Source organism: Sphaeramia orbicularis, chromosome 4, assembly GCF_902148855.1.
Source record: "Sphaeramia orbicularis chromosome 4, fSphaOr1.1, whole genome shotgun sequence".
In the NCBI taxonomy this organism is placed as follows: domain Eukaryota; kingdom Metazoa; phylum Chordata; class Actinopteri; order Kurtiformes; family Apogonidae; genus Sphaeramia; species Sphaeramia orbicularis.
Genome location: NC_043960.1, coordinates 2,461,185 through 2,484,146, shown reverse-complemented (window position 1 = coordinate 2,484,146; position 22,962 = coordinate 2,461,185). Strand labels below are relative to the sequence as shown.

General features: G+C 41.3%; 1 protein-coding gene across 1 annotated transcript in view; it reads left to right on the top strand.

Annotated features, from left to right (window-relative positions):
• The first annotated feature begins 1,756 nt into the window (after positions 1–1,756).
• adamts10 (ADAM metallopeptidase with thrombospondin type 1 motif, 10) overlaps positions 1,757–22,962 on the top strand; it is a 137,168-nt gene continuing 115,962 nt past the window's right edge. The window contains exons 1-2 of the mRNA XM_030133252.1: positions 1,757–1,820; positions 18,135–18,549. Coding sequence (XP_029989112.1) covers positions 18,447–18,549 — 103 coding nt within the window. The 5' untranslated portion in view covers positions 1,757–1,820; positions 18,135–18,446. The remainder of the gene's footprint in view (positions 1,821–18,134; positions 18,550–22,962) is intronic.

Here is a 22,962-nt window from a genome sequence, read left to right as displayed (position 1 = left end):
CCTACTATCTTAATAGAATAACTGTCATTATCTTTGAAGACGTCACACATCATTACAATTCCTAAAATATGTTGCTTGTAAAAGTTGTTGTTGATGACTTCTGATGGTACGAGGATTTTTTCCACGACTGTATGTTGGTCTAATGCTGTAAAAGTGATGTTCTAAAGTTATAAAAGACATGTTCCTTTTACCTTACATGTGTATTTCTTGTATTTTTTAATTAATTTATTTATTTATTTATTTTTTGCTACTCATGGGTAAGGAGCCAAATATGGTAACTTAATTTAGCTTGATTTTCTAGATAACAATAAAACATTTTGCAACATTTCACAAAAGTAATAAAGTCTTGTTTTGTCCTCCAATAACACACTAAGGTTAACACTTAGAATTTCAGAGTATTTCTATGAGTGAACTATAAAAGGTTAAACCTCTTTAGTTCATGTCACTCTCTTCTAAGCCCCTCCATGTGCTTTTACTTTTACTTGATACAGTAAAAGTTTTAGCTTTGACAGGGTGATGTATATTGTTTTCTTGTATATTGTATTGTGTGTATGTATATATACAGGGTGGGGAAGCAAAATGTACAATATTTTGAGGCAGGGATTGAAAGACAGTGTATGACCAATTAGTTTATTGAAAGTCATGAGAATTTATTTGCCACAAGAAAATGTACATAATAGAAAATGTTTTTATTCTATGTGTCCTCCTTCTTTCTCAATAACTGCCTTCACACGCTTCCTGAAACTTGTCCAAGTGTTCCTCAAATATTGGGGCGACAACTTCTCCCATTCTTCTTTAATAGTATCTTCCAGACTTTCTGGTAATAGTTTTGCTCATAGTCATTCTCTTCTTTCCATTATAAACAGTCTTTATGGACACTCCAACTATTTTGGAAATCTCCTTTGGTGTGACGAGTGCATTCAGCAAATCACACACTCTTTGACGTTTGCTTTCCTGATTACTCATATGGGCAAAAGTTTCTGAACAGGTATGGATAATAGTGTTAGGTATGATTATGACATCAGTATATGTTTGGTTTCAAAACAACTGACGTAGTGTCTGCTGAGAAAAAACAACTAAATGTTCATTGTACATTTGGCTTCCCCACCCTGTGTGTGTGTGTATATATATATATATATATATATATATATATATATATGTATAATGTTATTTTTTACTATTATTTATATTTCAAATGCCAATTTTTATTTTTAATTTATTTTTTTATTTTATTTAGACCTGTTTTTTATGGAAGAGGATTAGGGCCACTGGAAAAAATGCATAATATATATTTTTATTATTACTGTGAGAAAAAAAAAAGTCAGAATTCTGAGAAAAAAAAGCCTGAATTCTGACTTTTTTCCTCAGAATTCAGACTTTAATCTCAGAATTCTGACTTTTTTTTCTGAATAATAGTTAAAAAGAAATATGGGACCTTATTTTTTTTCCCCAGTGGCCCTCATCCTCTTCGTAGTTTTTTTTTTTTTTTTTTCTTTTTCCCACAATTGGTGCCTGTTGCAGCTCCCATTTCACTGACATTGTCTTCGTCAATGTCATGTGACAAATAAAGGTTCTATTCTATTCTATTCTATTCTATTCTATTCTATTCTATTCTATTCTATTCTATTCTATTCTATTCAGTTTTATTGTGACAGTCTCCACCGGATGTGCAGGCGGTGCATTGTGGGAGCTTTGGCCCGGGCTGTGGGTGTGTGTCTGCCGTGGAAGTGGAAGGAGCGGACTCTCAGCTCAGTGAGCCGCCGGCGCCGCCTCCGCTCCGGTCAGAGGACGGACTCCCACCGCGGAGGACACACGGGAAGGTAGGTACCCGAGGCCGGCCGCGGCTGTCCGCCTGCCCCCGCACCGGTGTGGAGGACCCGGTCCAGACCTGATGCAGAGGCTCCTTCTGCTCAGACCTCTGCCCAAGCGCATGCCTGCTGCGCAACTATGGGCTTTCATTTAGTCTGGAAGTCCAGTCCACTGCACCTGGACAACTGTGGACCTGCAGACCCAGACATGTAGACCTGTGGACCTGCAGACCTGTGGACCTGCAGACCTGTAGACCTGTGGATCTGCAGACCCAGACCTGTGGACCTGTAGACCTGTGGACCTGCAGACCTGTAGACCTGTGGATCTGCAGACCTGTAGACCTGTGGACCTGCAGACCTGTAGACCTGTGGATCTGCAGACCCAGACCTGTGGACCTGTAGACCTGTGGACCTGCAGACCTGTAGACCTGTGGATCTGCAGACCCAGACCTGTGGACCTGCAGACCCAGACCTGTGGACCTGCAGACCTGTAGACCTGTGGATCTGCAGACCTGTAGACCTGTGGATCTGCAGACCCAGACCTGTGGACCTGCAGACCCAGACCTGTGGACCTGCAGACCTGCAGACCCAGACCTGTGGACCTGTAGACCTGTGGACCTGCAGACCTGTAGACCTGTGGATCTGCAGACCCAGACCTGTGGACCTGCAGACCTGTAGACCTGTGGACCTGCAGACCCAGACCTGTGGACCTGCAGACCTGTAGACCTGTGGATCTGCAGACCTGTAGACCTGTGGATCTGCAGACCCAGACCTGTGGACCTGCAGACCCAGACCCAGACCTGTGGACCTGCAGACCTGCAGACCCAGACCTGTGGACCTGCAAACCCAGACCCAGACCTGTGGACCTACAGACCTGTGGACCTGTGGACCTCCAGACCTGTGGACCTGCAGACCCAGACCTGTGGACCTGCAGACCTGCAGACCCAGACCTGCAGACCTGTGGACCTGCAGACCCAGACCTGTGGATCTGCAGACCTGTGGACCCAGACCCAGACCTGTGGACCTGCAGACGTGTGTGCATGTGCTCAGTGGCTGCACACAGTTTCAGTCTGTGTGTGTGTGTGTGTGTGTGTGTGTGTGTGTGTGTGTGTGTGTGCGTGTGTGTGTGTGTTCAGTGCAGGATGATGTGTCCCACAGCAGACGTCAGGTTCATCATGTGGAGCCGGCGGTGTGTCCTCCACCAGCGGGGGGAGCAGCTCACAGGGTTTCATGAAGCCAAAAGGGCTCAACAAGTGATGCTTAACCCTTATGCCCTCCAGCAATTATCTACTTTTTTTAATCAACTTGAATTTGTGATCATTTTGATTGTCTTACAGCTTATTGCATGCGTTTTTGCAAGAACTTTTCCTTTATGTAAAATTTTTAACATCCAATGCCTTCTACGCTTACATTAATGTGTTGATGCCTTTTACACCCTCTGCAAAAATGTACACGATTTTTTTCTTCTAATTTCTGTCCATGAAGGTATTCAAAGAAGGTAACTGACATTACATAAAAAATACTAATGCAGTCAAATTAGTTTTGTTGCTAATTTTTGACATATCTAAGACTAACACCAGTGAGCCATCCCATTACTATTTCTTATATGGATAATAGTTAAACTTGTGTATTGAACAGGCATTTAAAGGGTTAAAGTCCTGAAAATGACTGAATGTTTGGTAGTTTTAAGTCAATTTAAAGTTGTTGAAGAAAACAAAAAAAGAAATATAATACCACCAATGATCCATCCCACTACTATGTATTATATGGAAAATAATTAATTTTGTGTATTTTTGTAATAAATAATTCACAATTCAAACAATTAAACAGGCATTAAAGAGTTAAAATCCTGAAAATGACTGAATGTTTGGTAATTTTAAGCAAATCTGAAGTTGTTTAACAGATGTATAAAAAAAGAGAAAAAATTCTGTTTTTTTTTTTTTTTTTTTTTTTGTGCATGTACATTTTTGCCCCAAAGGTGTGCAGAGGGCAGTCATTTAGAGTGGGGCACAAGGGTTAAACAGCACAGATGGATGACTAAGTGCACAATAACACCGTGCACTTTTAAGGAGGACAAATGTGCAACGTGCAGCTGCAGGACATGCACGTCCAGGCAGAGCTGTGGCCAATCACTGACCAGTCAAACATGATGAGTCACATGACCGCTCCGTCTGATCAGTTCAATCTGCAGGTTTCTGTTGTTTTGCATGCCATCATATGATCCTGTTTGGATTGAGTTACAGACTTCATATCCATACACAATCACTTTCATATGTCTTAGGGTTGATAACATTATTATGCTTCGACATGACTGGATTATTTTAGCCTTTTTGGAGCTGCGGAGGATGACGGGTGATGACTGTGGTGAACTTATTAGAAGGACAGAGCAGGATTTAGAGGGATTTAAGTGGATCTAGTTGTAATTTACACTTATGTTTCACTAGTGTATAATCAGAATTGTTGCATTTTCATTACCTTAGAATAGGGATTCCCAAAGTGGGGGTCGGGGCCCTCCAGGGGGTCGCGAGACACCAGCGGGGGGAGTCGTGAGATGATTTTCAGAATCCTGTTGTTGTGACGTCGGAGATGATTGTGACAGATTAAAGCTGTACCGTACGATGTGGCATTTTTACACTTTTCTCTTGTCATCTTCAAATGCTCCTAATCAGCCTGTGTCAAACTAAAATGTAAAAGAAATCCACCAGGTTTTGAAACCCAAACATGTTTAATTCTCATATATTGCTCATATTTCTGATAAAATTCTGACCAATCATGTTATTCGGTCCGAATGAAATAATTGGCCGAACCTGGCTGAGCCTCCTGTCAGTCATCCGTTACGCCGTCCAGCATCCGACATGGGTACCTCTGAATCTGATGCTTCACTGGTTCTGCTCCTCCTGTCACTGACCACAGTCTACTGACCACTGACCACAGTCTACTGACCACTGACCACAGTCTACTGTCTAGGATGTGAATGGATAGAACTGAAATGCACATGAAAGGAAAAAATGGATTTATGAACACAAACAACAACTGAGGGAACAAACAGGAGTCTGATGAATGAAGGATGGAGATAAAAGTCCAGTAGTCTGGTGGACTGGACTGAACAGACAGGTCAAAGGTCAGCTTTTATGACCACAGGACTCATACAGGTTCATGGACTTGGTGTCACACACTGTAGGAACCTCAGATGTCCACGGAAAATCCACAGAGGACGCACGTTCACAGTGCACACGCCCATCACCTGGACAGTGAAGACCCTGACCCAGCACTGCACAGACCACACCCCTAAATACAGACCACACCCCTAAATACAGACCATACCCTTAAATTTTCAGGGTCTACTGATGAAACGGGAGCTGCTAGGGATGGGAATTGAGAACTGGTTCTTTTTGAGAACCGGTTCCCAGTAGCTTGATTCCTTGGAATCGTTTGCCTGCCTGCTTAACGATTCTGCTTATCGATTCCGCCTTCGTTGTGCATGCGCGATGATGTCACACGTACGCTGCATTATTTTGGTCAGAACATAGCCAACATGGTGTTGAGGCAGAAACGTACTAAACAGACCACACCAGGTCTAAACAGACCACACCAGGTCCGAACAGACCACACCAGGTCCGAACAGACCACACCAGGTCCAAACAGACCACACCAGGTCCGAACAGACCACACCAGGTCCGAACAGACCACACCAGGTCTAAACAGACCACACCAGGTCCAAACAGACCACACCAGGTCCAGACAGACCACACCAGGTCCGAACAGACCACACCAGGTCCTAACAGACCACACCAGGTCCAAACAGACCACACCAGGTCCGAACAGACCACACCAGGTCCAAACAGACCACACCAGGTCTAAACAGACCACACCAGGTCCGAACAGACCACACCAGGTCCAAACAGACCACACCAGGTCCAAACAGACCACACCAGGTCTAAACAGACCACACCAGGTCCAAACAGACCACACCAGGTCTAAACAGACCACACCAGGTCTAAACAGACCACACCAGGTCCAAACAGACCACACCAGGTCCAAACAGACCACACCAGGTCCGAACAGACCACACCAGGTCCACTGGAACTCTGTCAAAGCTTCCATTTCTTCTAAAGGTGGAATCCCTCCAATCTGCTCAAACATTTGTCCACATGTGAATCATTTACAGGAATGTCACGTATTTGATTCTCTACTCAGCGGCGCTTGTGAATGTAGCAGCAGAGTGAACGTCAGGCCGGTTCTGGTTCCGGTGCGGGCAACAAACGTTGTAACTCCTCAAATACAAGTTTCCGAAGGTAAGAAGGGAAAGGAAATGAGGTGCACAACAACGGGAGACAAGCTGAGCCGAGTCGATGTAGTAGAAATGCGGCAATAGAGGAATTAGTAAAGAGTCTTTAGTTTCACTTTCACTGTACGCCCCCCCCCCCCCCCCCCCCCCAAAAAAAAAAAAAAATGGGCCCGGCGTCATCTGTTCTTATTATTTGTTCATACTGTATATGTTATATTTTCGGTGCAGATGGAAATATAAAGACAGTTACTGCAAACACCCGTTTGTATTCTTTTATTCCCTCACCCAATGAGAATCGATAAGAGAATCACATCGATAAGCAGTATTGATAATGGAATCAGAATCGTTAAATTCTTAACGATTCCCATCCCTAGGAGCCGCAGCAGGTGGATGATGTATCTGATTACTGAGGGAGGGGTCCGCAGACACGCTGAAGCGGACCGGACCACCGCCTCCACCTTCGCTTCCACATTGCATCAGGAGAGAGGAGGAGGAGCATCAGAGCTCAGGCAGGGGGAAGTGGGCGGGGCTTTGGAGGGAGGCGGGTTGTTCATGTTCAAACTTTTACTAAGTGCTGTGAGAAATGCCACATCAGTAGGTCGAGCTTTAATGACAGTATCGTCACACTTATAGATTGAAGGTAGGAAGTTTTGCGTAGTCGGTCTTATGGAGCACAGGAGAAGCTTTTATTTTGTAAGGGCAAAAGTTAGAGGAATAACAAATGGACAATGATCAGACACTGACAACCAGGTAAGACACTGGCCATTTCTCAATATGCATTCTTGTCTGTTCTTCTGTTCTCGTGAAACATTATCAGTCGGCCCAAGTACTGCTCCAATTACAAATTCGCATAAACCAAGAACCCATGGAATACCCATGCAATGATTACGTAACCAAGGGAAAAAGGACACGAAAATGACGCACTACTATTTTTTTTGAATATTTCTTTATTCTCTCACAGGTGCAGTTTGGAAATCAAACTAAGGCAGAGTATTTCACAAAAATGACCGCTGTTGCAAAATCACTCGCAATTTATTTGTGTTGAAATGGGCAGGTTCTGCATGTAACGCCTGTGGACACGATGGGTTACACACCAAACCTCTAATGAGACTGAGAGTCATGAAAAACCCACATGTCTGGATTAGAAAAACCACTAGGACTGTCAAATGTAACACAGTGTCTTTATTTATAGTGGTATGTAAGACCTTTTACAGCCGTGTTTTCCAGATAAATACACTGACACCTAGGCAGTTTTTTCTGTGCCAATTTTTACCCCAATATTTTATTGAAAAATCATTAATTTTGGGATGGCTGGATTTTTTTTTGCATTTATCTGAGGTCATCATTAGGTCCATCCTGGGGGGAAGACCCATTTCCTGTTTCTTGTGTTTGATGCAATGGCAAAGTGAATATTTTCATGGTTTCAGCTCTTAAAGGATCAGCAGTGGATCAGTTTTCAGTTGCAGTGCTGAATAGTCATGTTGGCAAAACTGGGCCAAAAATCCAAAATATTCCAAGGTTTTCTTCTACATATAGGACGACAAGTTCAATCAGTCAAATCTTATATCACCTCCAACTCTTGACAAAGCTGCTACAGTAAAAATCTTTCAGTGGATTTTTATCATTTTAAATAAATTTCCCACAATGCACCATCCAATAAAGTATTCTGTATGTCTTAACTATAGGCAGGGAGATACTGTGGTCACATTAACTGTCATATACCACTTAGTTTTGCATACTTAATGAAGTCTTCATTTTTTCTATAGTACCAGGATTACTGTACTTTTATAACATAATCGTCATATTTTCAATCAAATACGTATTATAACCCCTGAAATATGTTTGTAATAGTGTTTTCTTGGGATTACTTGATCCAGATGGTGCCACCTCTGCTTTATTCTGAGCCAAGAAAAACACAGAAATCTGTAATTAATGGAACGGGTCTACTACTGTCTCCTCTGGACTAAACGAAGGGTTAAATATGTGACTGAAAACTTACCGATCGCTTTAAGATTCAGATGTGATTCAACTGCTCTACTCTTTGGCTCAGCTTGAATGTCTTTTGATTTGGACCCAGAGGAGAAAGCTGCAAGTTATGGTCTGATTCCAGCTTCTGAAGCCTTAAAGAAACAGGCCAGTTATCACGAAAAAAAAACAAAAAAAATCAGCTTTATCTGTTGAAGCTGCATGGCATTTGGTAGTAGATGTTTTAAATGCAGTTACTGTTGGTTAAACTATCAGTGAATTTCTTGATCAGTCAGTTTGTTGTTTGGTCCTAAAATGACACAATAACATCCTGTCCTTCAGTTTACTATCCAGGGTTTCTGCAGGTCATTAAAAAGCATTAAAAGTCATTAAATAGATTTTATGAAAATTAGTAAGTAAGTAAAGATTTATTTTAGTGCTGGGCAGCGATTACAATTTTTAATCACAATGGATTTCTGTGATTAATCATGATTAATCGCATAGTTATATGGGGGGGGGGGTTGCCAGCATCAACAGCGTGTATTTCCTTTCAGTATATTTCAGACTGCAGTACTCCGCTGATAAAAATAATTGCACATGTCAGTGCTTCCAAACACCTGTGTCCCCCCCCCCCACACCATCTGAAGACATTTCAAATGAAAATGTCCATGGAACAGACCGCTACTGTTACACATGTTTATGTCCACACATGTTTATTTACACTTGTGAGTGATTGACAGGAGTCTTATTCCCACTAATCAGTACTAATACTAATAAGAACAATAATATGTGATGTTCAGTTGTTCAGAGTAAACAAAGGGGGCCCTCTAGTGGTGGGAATAAGTGTCACTAACGTATGTTTTGTCCTTGCGGTGTTCCCATAGTCAGTTCAGACATAAGAAGGAACTAACAGACACGTTTCTTTCACTCTGTTTGTATGGCCCCAAAAACGTTTGTCTGTGAGTATTTTCTGTTCAGTTGTTGTCAGAATGAATAGTATCAAATATCTCTGATGTGAACCTTTGTTTCTGGATAAAAAGATGTTGTAAATCTTAAATTAATCTGTAAATGCTAATCGTTAGTGTGTATATGGCTTTTCCCATTCAAGTTAGCATCGAGCTAGTGGTCTTTTTCCCATTCATTTAAATGTCTAATGCCATGTAAATGTACTAAGGCAGTGAACAGAACTCAGACATATTTTGTTTGTATGTGTCAGTTTTACAGTGAGTCTACAGGAACAGATTTGGACACAAGTTTTGGGCGTCCATCTTTTCTTGGTAAACCTGTTTATCTGCAGCTAATCGCTACACGCACACAAGCAGAAGAATAGGAGTTAGAATAAAACGGCATTAATGGGAGATAAAAAAAATGGTCTGCATTATTTAATGAATGCGTTAACGCTGTAATAACGCGTTAACTTGCCCAGCCCTAGTTTATTTATGTAGCACTTTTTAAAACAACATGTTACAAAGTTCTTCACATAAAGGAGGGAAAGATAAGAACAAATGGGAAAGACAAGAAGAAGAAAACAGTTTCAACAGCAGATACAAACTTTCTGGCACAAGCAGCACACACTGAACGAACACCATGGCCACATATGTCCCAAACAAACAACCCCGAAGACAGACCCACAACCAACACTGAATACACCAACACACACACAATATAGACGGAAACAAACCTCCATACACACACACACACACACGCACGCACGCACACACACACACACACACTACACTGTCCTGATTTAATGACATGCTTGTTTATAAAAGTGAGTTTTTAAGAGTGGATGAAGGTGTCTGTAGAATCTGATGACCTGGGGAAGACTATTCCAGAGGGTTGGACCAGAACTGCAAAAGCACCGTCACCTTTAGTTGAGAAGCTGGGGATGGATAGGAGGTGAGGGTTTGATGAACGGAGTGGACGAGAGGGTGAGGAGTAAACTAGGAGGTCAGAGATGGAACTGGGGCCAGGCTGTGCAGGGCTTTAAAAGTCATTTAAGGCCTTAAATGACATTAAAAAGCATTAAATTTGATTTCCAAAGGCATTGTTATTCATAATTTATATAAACATTTAAGAAGTTTGATTGGAAGAACAGTGTGATGATTGACAGGTGGAACCCTTTAATTGGCTATTGTTTACGGCCGATACACAAAGTCACAACACCGGATGCTTGGAATTCCAGGTGCTGTGAGTGTGTTCATGCTGTGGCGAAAGAATGGAGGGAATATTCGCAAATGTTGAAAAATGTGACAATGCAAGTTTCAGCAGAAGTGATTGGAGGAGGAACTATTGAGAACCTGGTTAAAGCCTGTGGACAGTAAACCATCACAAAACTATATATAAAACTGAATCTGCAGTTGGACATGGGCATTAATTGTGTTTAAAGTGGCATTAAAAAGAGCATTCAATTAGATTTGCTGATATCTGCAGAAACCCTGCTATCAGAGAAGCAAACAAACCACAAAATATTCAGATTTAACAAGCTGAAATCAGAGAATTTAGACTTCTTTTTTTTTCTGATTTCTCAGTTCATTCAGTAGTTACCATCCAGTCAGTGAATGGTTGCTGCTCTACTGTCATCTTTGTTGTGTATTTGGAGACTGCTGACAAACAATTAATCCATGCCTTATCTACACAAATGCAGATATTTGGCCAAATGGGTGTTATTCTCCATATTTGGGCCTTTCATCCACACGTAAATTGTTTTAGGATGTGAACAGTTTAGAGTAGGGCTGCAAGATATTGGAAAAAAACTGACACTGCAATTTTTTTAACCCTGCGATATATATGAAAAACTACCCAGGAGGATATAATAGCTGTTTGGTGCCGACGTAAACGCTCAAACAAATTCGTTGTGTTTCCTCTCGTTGTGGCGACAGGTGCAAGGCAGTGTCGACACAGAACACCTGTTTCAGTTTCATCCTTATGGAGCTGACATAATTCCAGATAACTGATGTTGCTTTTCTTTTTGGCACCAAGTCTTTGTTTTCAGTGATTTTCTCTTCTTCGTTGCTCATTTTTCAATGTTGTTACTAGGGATGTAACGATTACCGGTATAACGATAAACCGTGGTAAAATCACAGACAGTTAGTATTACCGTTTAAATTCTAATTCTCATGATAACTGTTTGATTACCATACTTTTCCAGAGAAAATGCCTATGTAAAGATCTACTTTTATGTCAAATATTTGAGTATAGTTTTAATTTATTACAATTTTAATTTTCTATACCTAATATTTAGAACCAATATTCACTTTTAAAGTCTTTGAAAAGGTTCATTAAGCCTCTGTGTGTTATTTATGCAATAAATTATATACATTTTTCAAATCGGATTTTTTTTTTTTTTTTGTGTTTTCTGTCCTTTTATGTTGATATTGTAGGTTAAAGTGAAAAAAATAATAGACAGATGATATAAATGAAGTTGTGCTGAAAAAACAGATCCCAAACATGGGTATAGTAAACATTTGTTTCTATAGTATATAAAGGCCAAATCAAAAGGACTGAAAAACAGACAAAATAGACTCAGACCACTAAGGGTTAATATTTGAACGTTTCTGACACAGAAGGGACACTGTGCCAATTATTTTATTTGTTTTTTTTGTTGTTTTTTTATTAAATACAACTTGGTTAAATTATTTCAGTGTGTGTATTAGTACTTTCTGAACATTTTGAGCACAATTTCAACAATACTGCGATAATAAAGATAACTGTGATAATTTTGGTCACAGTAACCGTGATATGAAATTTTCCTATCGTTACATCCCTAGTTGTCACCAACGACTCACTCCATGTGCAGGGGCGTGGTCTGCTTCGGCAAAATGATTAGGAACGATTGTGATTGGTGGATGGCTGCGCACAGTGTGTGTCAGGTACCCAGGATGAAATTAGATGAGAACACGTTAAGTTCATTTGCCTCCTACATTACGGGACCTGCGATGTGACTATTGTGCACACATACATTGCGATGACGATGCTTATATGATATATTGTGCAGCTTTGGTTTAGAGTTGATTCTTTGTTGTCTTGTGGATGTAGACAGATATTTAGTAAAACAAAGGTTGTGTGGGCAGAATTTCTTAAAATGAAGGAAGAAAATATGTGTTCAGAGAAATATCCATGTTACTTATTGTGGACATGGCACTAATTTGTCAGGTTGGAGAATCACGCGCATCATTGTAGGTTTAATTTTACTGTTGTGACCTAAACTGGGTTACCAACTACTCCCTAAAACTGCTTTTTCCATCTGTTTTTCTTGGAACATCACATGAAAATACACTACTATGGTGTGATATGTGAGTTAATAGTCCTAATTAAAACATTCTTCAGTCATTCTAATCATTCTTTTTCGCTCCATGAAATCCTTTCAGAATGCAGAGGAGTGACCTTGGTGTGTCTTATCTTTAGAAACTGAACAGATGCTTCAGATGCAACACATTCAGTATCAGAAAAACAGTTTTTCTTGTGCAAAGATGACACTTTGAAGCAGCAAGGAAATCACTCATGTGGTTGTGTACTTGAGCATTTGTACTGTTTTCTTTGTTGGTTTGTTAGTTGGTAGTAGTGTGTTGCTAGCTACATTATCACATTATCTTCTTGGCTGTGATTGACATTCCGACATTCCCGCCTCACAGGCTTGACCCTAATGTGGATCGGGCAACAAAGAGCATTTACTTAACATTGTTTTAAAGGTGGAAGAGTCATTAAAAATGATGATCTCATGGCAATTCGCAGTGCGTTTTTGTAAGTTTTGACCTGTAGAGGTTTGGGAACTCCTGCTCTCAAAGTTTGATCGATGGGGAAGTTTGGAAGAATCTGGTAATAATTTAGTCGTAAGACAGAAAAAGTCAATAAATGTGAGGATTTACTGCTTGTCTTTGCGTTATGTGACTGTAAACCTGAGTGTTTTGCGGCGCCTCTGACTGTTAGCAGGCCTAAAGATGATAAAAACGTGCAGAAACGAAGCTGATGAAACACAGTGAACCTTCCATACCATCTGTGCTTTATTCCCAGTGCTGCTGGCTGACTCATTTCGTGTCGAGTCAGCTCTCTCGCTAAATATTGTTTCAGACTCGAGAGGCACATTTTCAGAGTGAGGGGAGCACATCCGAGGTTCTCCGACCAGCCTGGCCCTGTTTATGTTCCCACTTTTCATCTGCACACTGTTTATTTGGGGAAATTGAGAAAGGAATGCCTGCCTCTTTCTCTTTGTACCAGACAGAGAGAGTGAGTTTAGTCTGGGATTTATCCCCCATTTCTTTGTATTATTTATATCACCTGTTTCAGGGTCTCACATGGAGACCTGTGTGAATGTAGACGCCTTTTTCTTTTTTTCTCAGGGCAGTTACAGGGGATTAATCGCTGCTGAGGCAGACTGAAACGCTGCATCTGACTGGTGGCGTTTGTCTTATATAGGCCATTTGATCCCACAGCCTTATGGTCTTGTTAGAAAAGAGAAGCCGTACCGCCAGCTTAATGAAATAATAAACTGAACCTAAAGCTGATTCATGAGCTACTTTCTGATCAAAGTGGAGACAGTGTGTTAGAGCAGGAGAGAGGGAGGGAGAGGGAGGGTGGGGGGGTTTGGGGGGGCGCTCGACTCGAAGCTAAGCTGAGGGACACTTAGCATCTGTTCGCTTCACACAGACTTTACTTTGAGCCGGTCATATGGCTTTGATTAGCGCGCTAGTTTTCGGATAGCTCCGCTCTCCCTGGCAACAGTTACAGACAAGGACAGCATAGTTAGCTCCACTTTATATATGTATTAAAAAAAACAAAAAGCCGTTAGTGCACATCCCCTACACCACATGAAAAGCACCGGCCTCTGTTCGCAACTAGATGACAGGATGAAAAAATGATGTGTCAAAACGCTTCGGGGTCCACTGGCTTGATTACATCGCAAATTTGGCCCACGCTTAAATTCCCACCTAATTATCCCGAGCGATCCAACTTTTCCCTCTCTTGTTAACAACGACCCCTTTCTTCTCCCCTTTCTTTTGCAAATTGTGATTGCAATTGTGTGGCCTGTCTGCAGCTCAGACCTCTTCTGTCTTCTGTGTTTTTGGCCCACGATCGCAGCTATACGGTTGATATTCGTAGGCTGTCGGAGGTCCTCGTTCCAAGGAAAACACAAAAAGTAGAGAGTCGGTGTATGCGCTGGCTTGGCCTCCTGACAAACATAAGTTCTTTATTTCGCCAAAAGTGATACGGCCCAGAGGGACGGTTTTGCACAACAGCCCACGGAAGATGTACGACACCGTCACCTCGGCGAGACAGATTAGTCTTAATTTACTTGTGTTTCTCGTGCAGTTTTTACAACGCGCTAATAATTTCCCGGGAAAGCTGTGTGAGGCAGCGGCGCATGTTGTTGTGGGGATCTCTGAAGGTTGCCCACAAATCTTTTTAAGCAGCTTGACTTAAAAAGCACCAAGGGACAGCTTTGGGGGGGGTCCCATCTCCCTTTCTCTTGTTAAAATAAACAAAATGAGAGTTAGTGGTAGTGAAAAGCACTTGATATCAAGCTGCAAGTTTAATAACCCCGCAATAAATCGAGACCGGGAGCAGAAGTAATGAAAATGGAGGGGAGTTTGGCGAGTGCAGGAAATGACTGGGAGAAAGCCTGAGGGAGGGGAAGAGAGAAAGACTTTCAGTTGTTCCACGTATGAGGGAAGCTGCAACAGTACAAAGACCCCTCAGTGTTTTTTAAGCGAGCTCGCCCTTTACTGTACCTTCCCATTGCCGCTTGAAATTCAGGGAAATGAGAGGCACATTAGGGCTCTGTTCACGTCTGCGCATACAGAAATCCGTCCACGTTCAGATCCGGTAGAATCCGTCTCTCAGCTGGTTCCAGCAGCTTTTACACTCTGCTGTGTCTGCTTTATTCCCCTCGGGCACGCACTGTTTTTTTTTTTTTTCCGCTTTTCAGGGGGCAACTTGTTCCCCTCTTGCTTTCGTCACCAAAAGGTTTCCCATCTGCTTCCGATTACCTTTGGCTGCAGTTGGTTCGCCGCCAGCCATCTGGGCCCGTGTGGCGTCTCCGCTCGCTCTTCTCTCCCCAGACGGCTCTAAGGGAGGGAGGGGAGGCAGGGACAGAGGCAACTGGGGTGGGCAGAGTTTACTGGGAGCGAGGAGGATAGCAGGGGTTCGGTTTAAGCTGACGCTGCAGTCCGTAGCCAGGAAAAGCGAAAGAGGCGAGTCAAAGAAAAGGGCACCCATGAAAATGTGACTCCCCATCCTGGCTCTGGTCTGTTTTTGTAATGGGTACTGTGGGTCTGAGGAAGTAATTTTCCGTTGTTATTATAAAGCAGACTAGCTTTATGTTGGTCTCTAAGTAGAAACAAACTCAAACAGCTCAGTTAAAAGGGAGCTTGGGTTTATTTATAGTACAGTCAAATTAGTAGTGTGGAAAATGAAAGTTGGATTTAATTGGAGTTGTCTGGACGGATCAACTGTTACCTCCAAAGGATCAGCATCCGGTGGCGATGCACACGTTTATATTAGAGCTGTGGGATGTGAGCGAGCATTTCAAGTTAGGGCTCAGCAACAAAATGATAGTGATATTTATTACTATATTCAATATGTTTTTCTCTGTTCAAATTAAAGTAAAACCAAAACACTTGCAAAATATTTCAGCATTTTTAGCCTGTTGAATGAGAAGTCAGTTTATATATTCTGACTTTCATGACATGATATTAGAATAAAACAAATGAGTAAAATAAGTATGAAATTGGCGTCTACAGGTGTATGTTTTCTTTGTCTTTTAGATCATTTTTGTTCTGTTATGTCATTGATGTTGACGTTCGATCTTTTACATCGATGTAGTCTTGTAATGTGTTGTTATGACATTTATGACATATGACATTATTTTTGTCTTTTATGACTGCTTTAACATGATTAAACATCTGGTTCCTTCGCTTTTCACTCCGACAATATGATTTGATAGTTATCCTAATATTTATCTGTAGCAACTGATAACATTTTTTTGTTTCCAATGTTTCATATCCAAATACTGATACAAAATTGCACGTTTTCAGTCATTGTTTAATGGTATGAAATGACCAAATGGGTAGACCTGTTTCTTATTCTTCATTATTTACTATTTTTGTCCTTTTATTTAGAACCTTTGTATAGATTTTCAGTTAAACATTCTGTTCTCTTTGGTTTGGCCACATGTTCTTACCTTATTCATCTTTTTTTATTTGTTATTTCATCTTACCTTTGTTACCTCCACCAGGAGGTATTATGATCACTTTACTTTGTGTGTTTGTGTGTTTGTTTGTTAGCAAGATAACTCAAAAAGTTATGGATGGATTTTCATGAAATTTTCAGGAAATGTTGATACTGGCACATGGAACAACTGATTAAATTTTGGTGGTGATGGGGGCCAGATCTGTCTTGGCGGAGGTCTGCGCTCTCCGAGTGCTTTACTTCTTTAAATTTGTTGTGTTTGATATTTGCTGGTAGACAGTCTGTGGAACTGTCTTATGTGTTCTTATCTCGTCCATTTATACCAAATTCAGTCTCTATATTGGAAAGGTATGCACCAGTTCAGACCAGAAACAGTTCAGTTGCTAATTGCTAACTTATGCCGCGTTTCCACAACATGGAACCGGCTCAACTCAACTCCACTCGGGTATCAGGTACTTTTCCTGGAGACCGTTTCCATTACAGGATACTACCCACTTTACAGTACCTGGTCGCCATAGCGATGCGGTGCGTTACTTCCGTGTCGTCTGCTCAGAGTTGCTGATAAACTTGCTCGTTGCGTGTTGTCTCGTCAAACTCATGCTGAATTTTCACGTCGGCCACCAAAGACTGAACCTCCTCGACCGACCATGGTGTAGTTTTGGGCTGTCATCATGTGGATTAACCTACCGCTGTATTTACTGTCAACTTCTGCATCTGTTTTTTGTAAAACGGCGGGTCACACAGACAACTCTCTGACCAGTCAGTGGTCTGCAGTGTTTACACGTCACGTTTTAGTATCTGGTCCCCAGTCCTGGAACCTTGGCGGAGGTGATACCCAAAACTAGTACTGGGTACCAGATTCCAGGTCCTTTTTCGTAGTGGAAACGCAAAAACGCTGAGTCGAGTCGAGCCGATACCATGTAGTGGAAGTGTGGCATTAATGTGGAACTTTCAGGTTCAGTAATATAAGCTGAACCATTGCCCTGCAAATACATTAGACTGCAAAGTACAGACATGTTTTAGAATGCAGAGTCAAAGTACGGTGGAAAAGTACTCAAAACTCAAGTATAGTAATGGAGTATTCGTACTTTATTCCCATCTGTTTGTGACACAATGACATAAATGACAGAATATGATCCAAAACATCATCATCCCACATGTCATTTATCGCTGGCAGATACTGGTGCTACTGTGGCACCCCTGGTCTCAGATGTAAACAGGCTTCGTATAGGCCCTCATACCGTCGGTCTGCTAGCCAGCCAATTAGTAAGCTGTACAGTCAGGCAGCCGGCCAGTTAGTCACTCAGCCATACAACCAACCACCACAGTCAGCCAGCGTAACGGTGATGGCAACCTGCTGTTCCTCTCAAATTGGCTCATTTTACCCCCAGAGCCTCTGACATAATACCCACTTCAAGCCCTGTTTGGGCATTAAGTGCAGCTTTTTACCAGATCAATGGCTTTCTTTGTGTTTGAACTCTTTCCGGTGGGCAGGCAGCCTCAGGAGGGGGGCTGAAAGGGGCCCAGGTTGGGACCTACTGTTGTCTTTGGTCATCAGAGTGTAAGACAGGGTGTTTGCCCTTCACCGGAGCCAAGATTGATTAGCTAAAAGAACAGTGTTGGACTGGGAGGGGCTTCGGTGGACACTGAGTATGGACTGATTTGTCTTGTTTGACTGGGAACGACATGGGTCAATGGGATCTCATGCTCTCGCTCTGTCTGTGTTTCCCTTGTTCCTCCCTCCTTTTGAGGCTCTCCCCTCCCTCCCTCCCTCCCTCCCTCCCTCCCTCCCTCCCATCCCTCCCTTCCATCCCTTCCACTCCCTTTCTTCTCCCTCCCCTGCCGTTCCACTTGTACTCATGTACTGAACTCTTTCTCCTCTACAGGTCCACAGAGAGGAAACTACACAGAGAATCATTGCTGAGGCCCTGGGGGGGGGGGCGTCCTTCGAGGCATACTTTTTTTCGTCTTCCGTGAGGACTTTTCCAGGATTGATCACCTCTCGCTGACAGACAAACGGTAGAGGCTGCTATGTCTGTGTGAAGCATCAGCTCGTCCTGCAGCCATGGCCCCGCAGAGCGCTCATCTGTCCCACTGCTAAGGGAGGGGGGCATCCGAGAGGGAAGGAGACATGTTGGGACAGAGGCCCGGGGACCACTGCACTGAATTCTGTTACTATAGCAGCTACTGTAGTAACCATGGAAACACTATGGAGGACTGGTCTGGTCTGCACTGTCATTGTTGTCGTGGTAGCCGCCGAGGTCGCAGGAGGTCACAGAGATGAGTTCGCTCAGTCACAAGGTGAGATGATGCTGTTTTCAGATTTAATGTTCATTCACTCTGAATCAGGGGGATTTGGATCTTTATTTTCATGGTTTTAATTCATCCAAGCAAACTAAAATGCACCACTTACTTAAAGGGTTGTATTCTGTTAAACCCACTTTTATTCATCTGTGGTTCATTTATTTGTGTATTTGGACCCTAATAGTTCGTACAGTTTGAATTTGAACCCTCCAGCTGCTGCAAAACTATCTTTATATTCATTCTGGCAAAAATCGAGTGGATTTCTACAACCTGTTTTCATTCCTGCTTAATTTGTTACGTTTTATAACTAGTTACGTCACGACATTTGCACATGTAAGGTCCAGACTTTTGACGAACATTTCTCCGAGTACGACATAACTGTTTATCAGCAGCAGCGTTTGTAGTAAAAACTGAAAATATGTCCAAACTTCGAGCCGATTACCTAAAATGTTCAGTTGTTGGTTGAACGGGACAGAAAGCACGGTCAGCAACCTGGAGGGGGCGGGGCATGAAGTGGCTCATGTGCATTTAAAGGGCCAGCGCTCAAAATGACCTTTCTGGTGTCATGACTCAGAAATAGTGTTGCAGATGGACCTGTGGAGTTGAATGAATGAAGAATTCAGACCCAAGCAGAGCATTTACAGTTTATGGAGACCACAGGGAAATGTTGGAAAATGCAGAATTACACTTAAAAAAAAAAGCAAAATATCACTCCTTTAACATATTTACTGGTGAACTAAAGAGAAAAAGACTAAAAAGGTTCAACTTCAGGACACCAAGGTGTACATCTTGACATATTTTACAAACCAAATATTCAAGACTTTTGAAAAATTAGAATTAAAATAGAGAAAATGACACTAGAATGAAATAAATAAATAGCCCTTGTCTGCACAGTGATGCTACAACTTTAACAAAGTTTTTTCTGCATCTTGGGACTACAAACCTCAGGTATTTCATGTGCAAAGGGTGGAAGTTACCATTTCAAGTCATGCTGGTTCCTCAGTGTAACCACTGTGTGTATATGTATGTTTTTATGTATTTACAGTCACAGATAAAATTATTAGACCACCCTTGTTTTCTTCAGTTTCTTGTTCGTTTCAATGCCTGGTCCAACTAAAGGTCCATTTGTTTGGACAAATATAATGAGAACAACAAAAATAGCTCATAGTAGTTTAATTTCAGAGCTGATATCTATCCATTTAACATGTTTTCTTGATAAAAACCCAAATCACTTCAGTTCTTCCATCAGTATCTATGGCATTGTACTGACAAAAACAGTGCTTTTATTCATTCCATGTTTTCTTTTCTGTCTGTTTTAGTCACATGACACACACAGGAGTTAGGACTGGATTACATAACCATTGTTTTTGAGGACTTTTGATGGTCTAAAAATTTTTTCTGCGACTGTATTTTTTATTTTTTTTAAAATCTAACCTTTATTTAACCAAGTAAGTCATTAAGAAAACATTCTTATTTTCAATAATGACCTGACAAAAGTCAGTCTCTTGATGGGGAAGGGATCGCAGAACATACAGCCGTAATAACAGAAAAATGAGAAGTGACATGGGGAAAAAAAAACTACAAGGTTATTAAAAAAGGTCTGAAACTAAGAATAAAACCTAAAAGTTATATAAACAGCAGCAGCATGTATCTGTTAAAATGTACATAATACTTTTCTTAAATGCAGAAATTGAAATAACGTACAGTTTTTGAAGCTCATTCCAATCAGCGGTTTCTATATATTGAGAAGATGACTGAGCAATGACAAATGTGACAGATTTGGGTATTTTCAGTATAAGGAGTTGGGATGACTGTGTGTTATAGGCAGGAGTATTTTAGGATATTTTATGTTTGGTTAAACTGTGATTCACCACTTGGTCGACTGAACCATTGACTGACTCACTGAATTTCCAAACCATGTTACTATAGAAAAAGATCAAATCAGTTCAATAAAAGCACAGTTGAATAAGGGTATTATGTTTTTTTTTTATGCAGAAATAAGGCAGTTTTCTGAACCCAAACAAATGCTGGTGCAGTTCAGTAATGCATTTCACTGATACACATCTGCATCTGCACAGCACACCTGGATATGGTCGCAATTCATGTCAAGGATGGATCATGTTCCTCCGCAGCTCCAGTGTTCTGTTTTTGAAGTGATCCTATGGTTGCTATGTTCACATCTACCCAAACAAATCATACTGGATGTAATGGTATACTTTAATACATTTTAATGGTGGAGACTGCCAGAGTGAAATCTGTTTCTCATTTAAAAAAAAAAAAAAAAACTCTTGAAATTCACATTGAAAAACCCTTTTAATAACCGTTTATTGTAAAAACGTGATTATAGTTACAATCAAATTTTCGTATCTACATGTTTTATAGTTGGTGTAATCCATGAGCACAGAACTCGGAGCAGAAAAAGTGAAGTGAAATGAGCCGTGGCTAATGTTTCAGGTCTGACCCGGCTGAGGCTCACGGCAGGTCTGGACAGATGAACTTGAACTCTGCTTTCACAAATCATTTTGCAGCAGCGCAGCCACGTGCCCGCCCCCCCCTCAGCCCTCGCCACAGCCCCCCCCACCCTCTGACACATACACACTGGATCCACGGCGACTTAAAACCCCTCAGGGCAAAGACATAAATACCCTGAGTGTCAGTGTCCCATCATCCAGAACAAGGCTGTGATTGTGTATTTCCTAAACTTAACCTCTGACCTCTCACAGTCATCTGTCTCTAATAATCTGTCACAGAGCTTCCTTTAAAAAAACAGCCTCACTACCTGACATTTATCCTGCTTTAAGAGGCTTTGTGTTGGACAGGTACACAGAGGTTGGACTGTAAATGTGTAGGAGTTAACACTATATGACAACGAAACAATGAAGAAAAAAGACAGTGTTCAGTAAGTTGTTACAAACAAAAACATAGGAACACTCCTAAAACTTTGAGTTTTCATTAGAATCAGTGTTGTGTGTGAAAATAAAACAGGGATAACTACACTCAACAAAAATATAAACGCACCACTTTTGTTTTTGCTCCCATTTTTCATGAGCTGAACTCAAAGATCTAAAACTTTTTCTATGTACACAAAAGGCCTATTTCTCTCAAATATTGTTCATAAATTTGTCTAAATCTGTGTTAGTGAGCACTTCTCCTTTGTCCTTTGCTGAGATAATCCATCCACCTCACAGGTGTGGCAGATCCAGATGCTGATTAGACAGCAGGATTATTGCACAGGTGTGACTTAGGCTGGCCACAATAAAAGGCCACTCTAAAATGTGCACTTTTACTGTATTGGGTGGTCCAGGGGGGTCAGAAAACCAGTCAGTATTTGGTGTGACCACCATTTTCCTCGCACAGTCTTCTTCATGAATTCTCTGAAACAGCTTTGGAGATGGCTTATGGTAGAGAAATGAACATTTAATTCACAGGCAAAAGCTCTGGTGGAGATTCCTGAAGTCACATGACCAGTGCATATTCCCTCAAAACTTGTGACATCTGTGGTATTGTGCTGTGTGATAAAACTGCACATTTTGGAGTGGCCTTTTATTGTGGCCAGCCTAAGGCACAACTGTGCAAAAATCATGCTGTCTAATCAGGATCTTGATCTGCCACACCTGTGAGGTGGATGGATTATCTCAGCAAAGAAGAAGTGTTCACTAACACAAATTTAGACAGATTTGTGAACAATATTTGAGAGAAATAAACCTTGTGTGTACACAGAAAAAGTTTTAGATCTTTGAGTTCAGCTCATGAAAAATGGGAGCAAAAACAAAAGTGGTGCGTTTATATTTTTGTTGAGTGTAGAAAAACACTCAGAGAGCACAGACCTCCGCCAAGGCAGATCAGCCCCCCCACCCCCGATCACCACCAAAATGTAATCATCTGTTCCTTGTGCCAGTATCATTTCCTGAAATTTCATCCAAATCCATCCATAACTTTTTGAGTTATCTTGCTAACAGACAAACAAACAAACAGACAAACCCAGATGAAAGCATAACCAAAGTGCGTCCAAAGTGCATGTAACCTATTAGTGCATGTCAGCAGTTTATTTCGAAGATGTAAAATTAAAGAGGATATAAACATAAGCCAACAACAATAAGAAAAGCATAAATGCTCAAGTCAAAAGAAGATATTTAAAGCTGCATTTGACTTTCATCACCAATTTTTCATCAGATCTGTAAAACCTGAGTCATCAGACTTCAGACTTGCTTTATTGTCATTCAATAAATGCACCATCAGTACTTTATTAAACGAAATATCGGTGCATTGCTCACCACAGTTTCAGTTTCTAAATAAAAGAAATAAATAAAAACACACCTCTCGAAATATAAAGTAGCCTAAAATACTGTAATCATTTTAAATGTATATATATATGTCTGTCATGTGAGTCATAGCCTGAGTATTATAAAT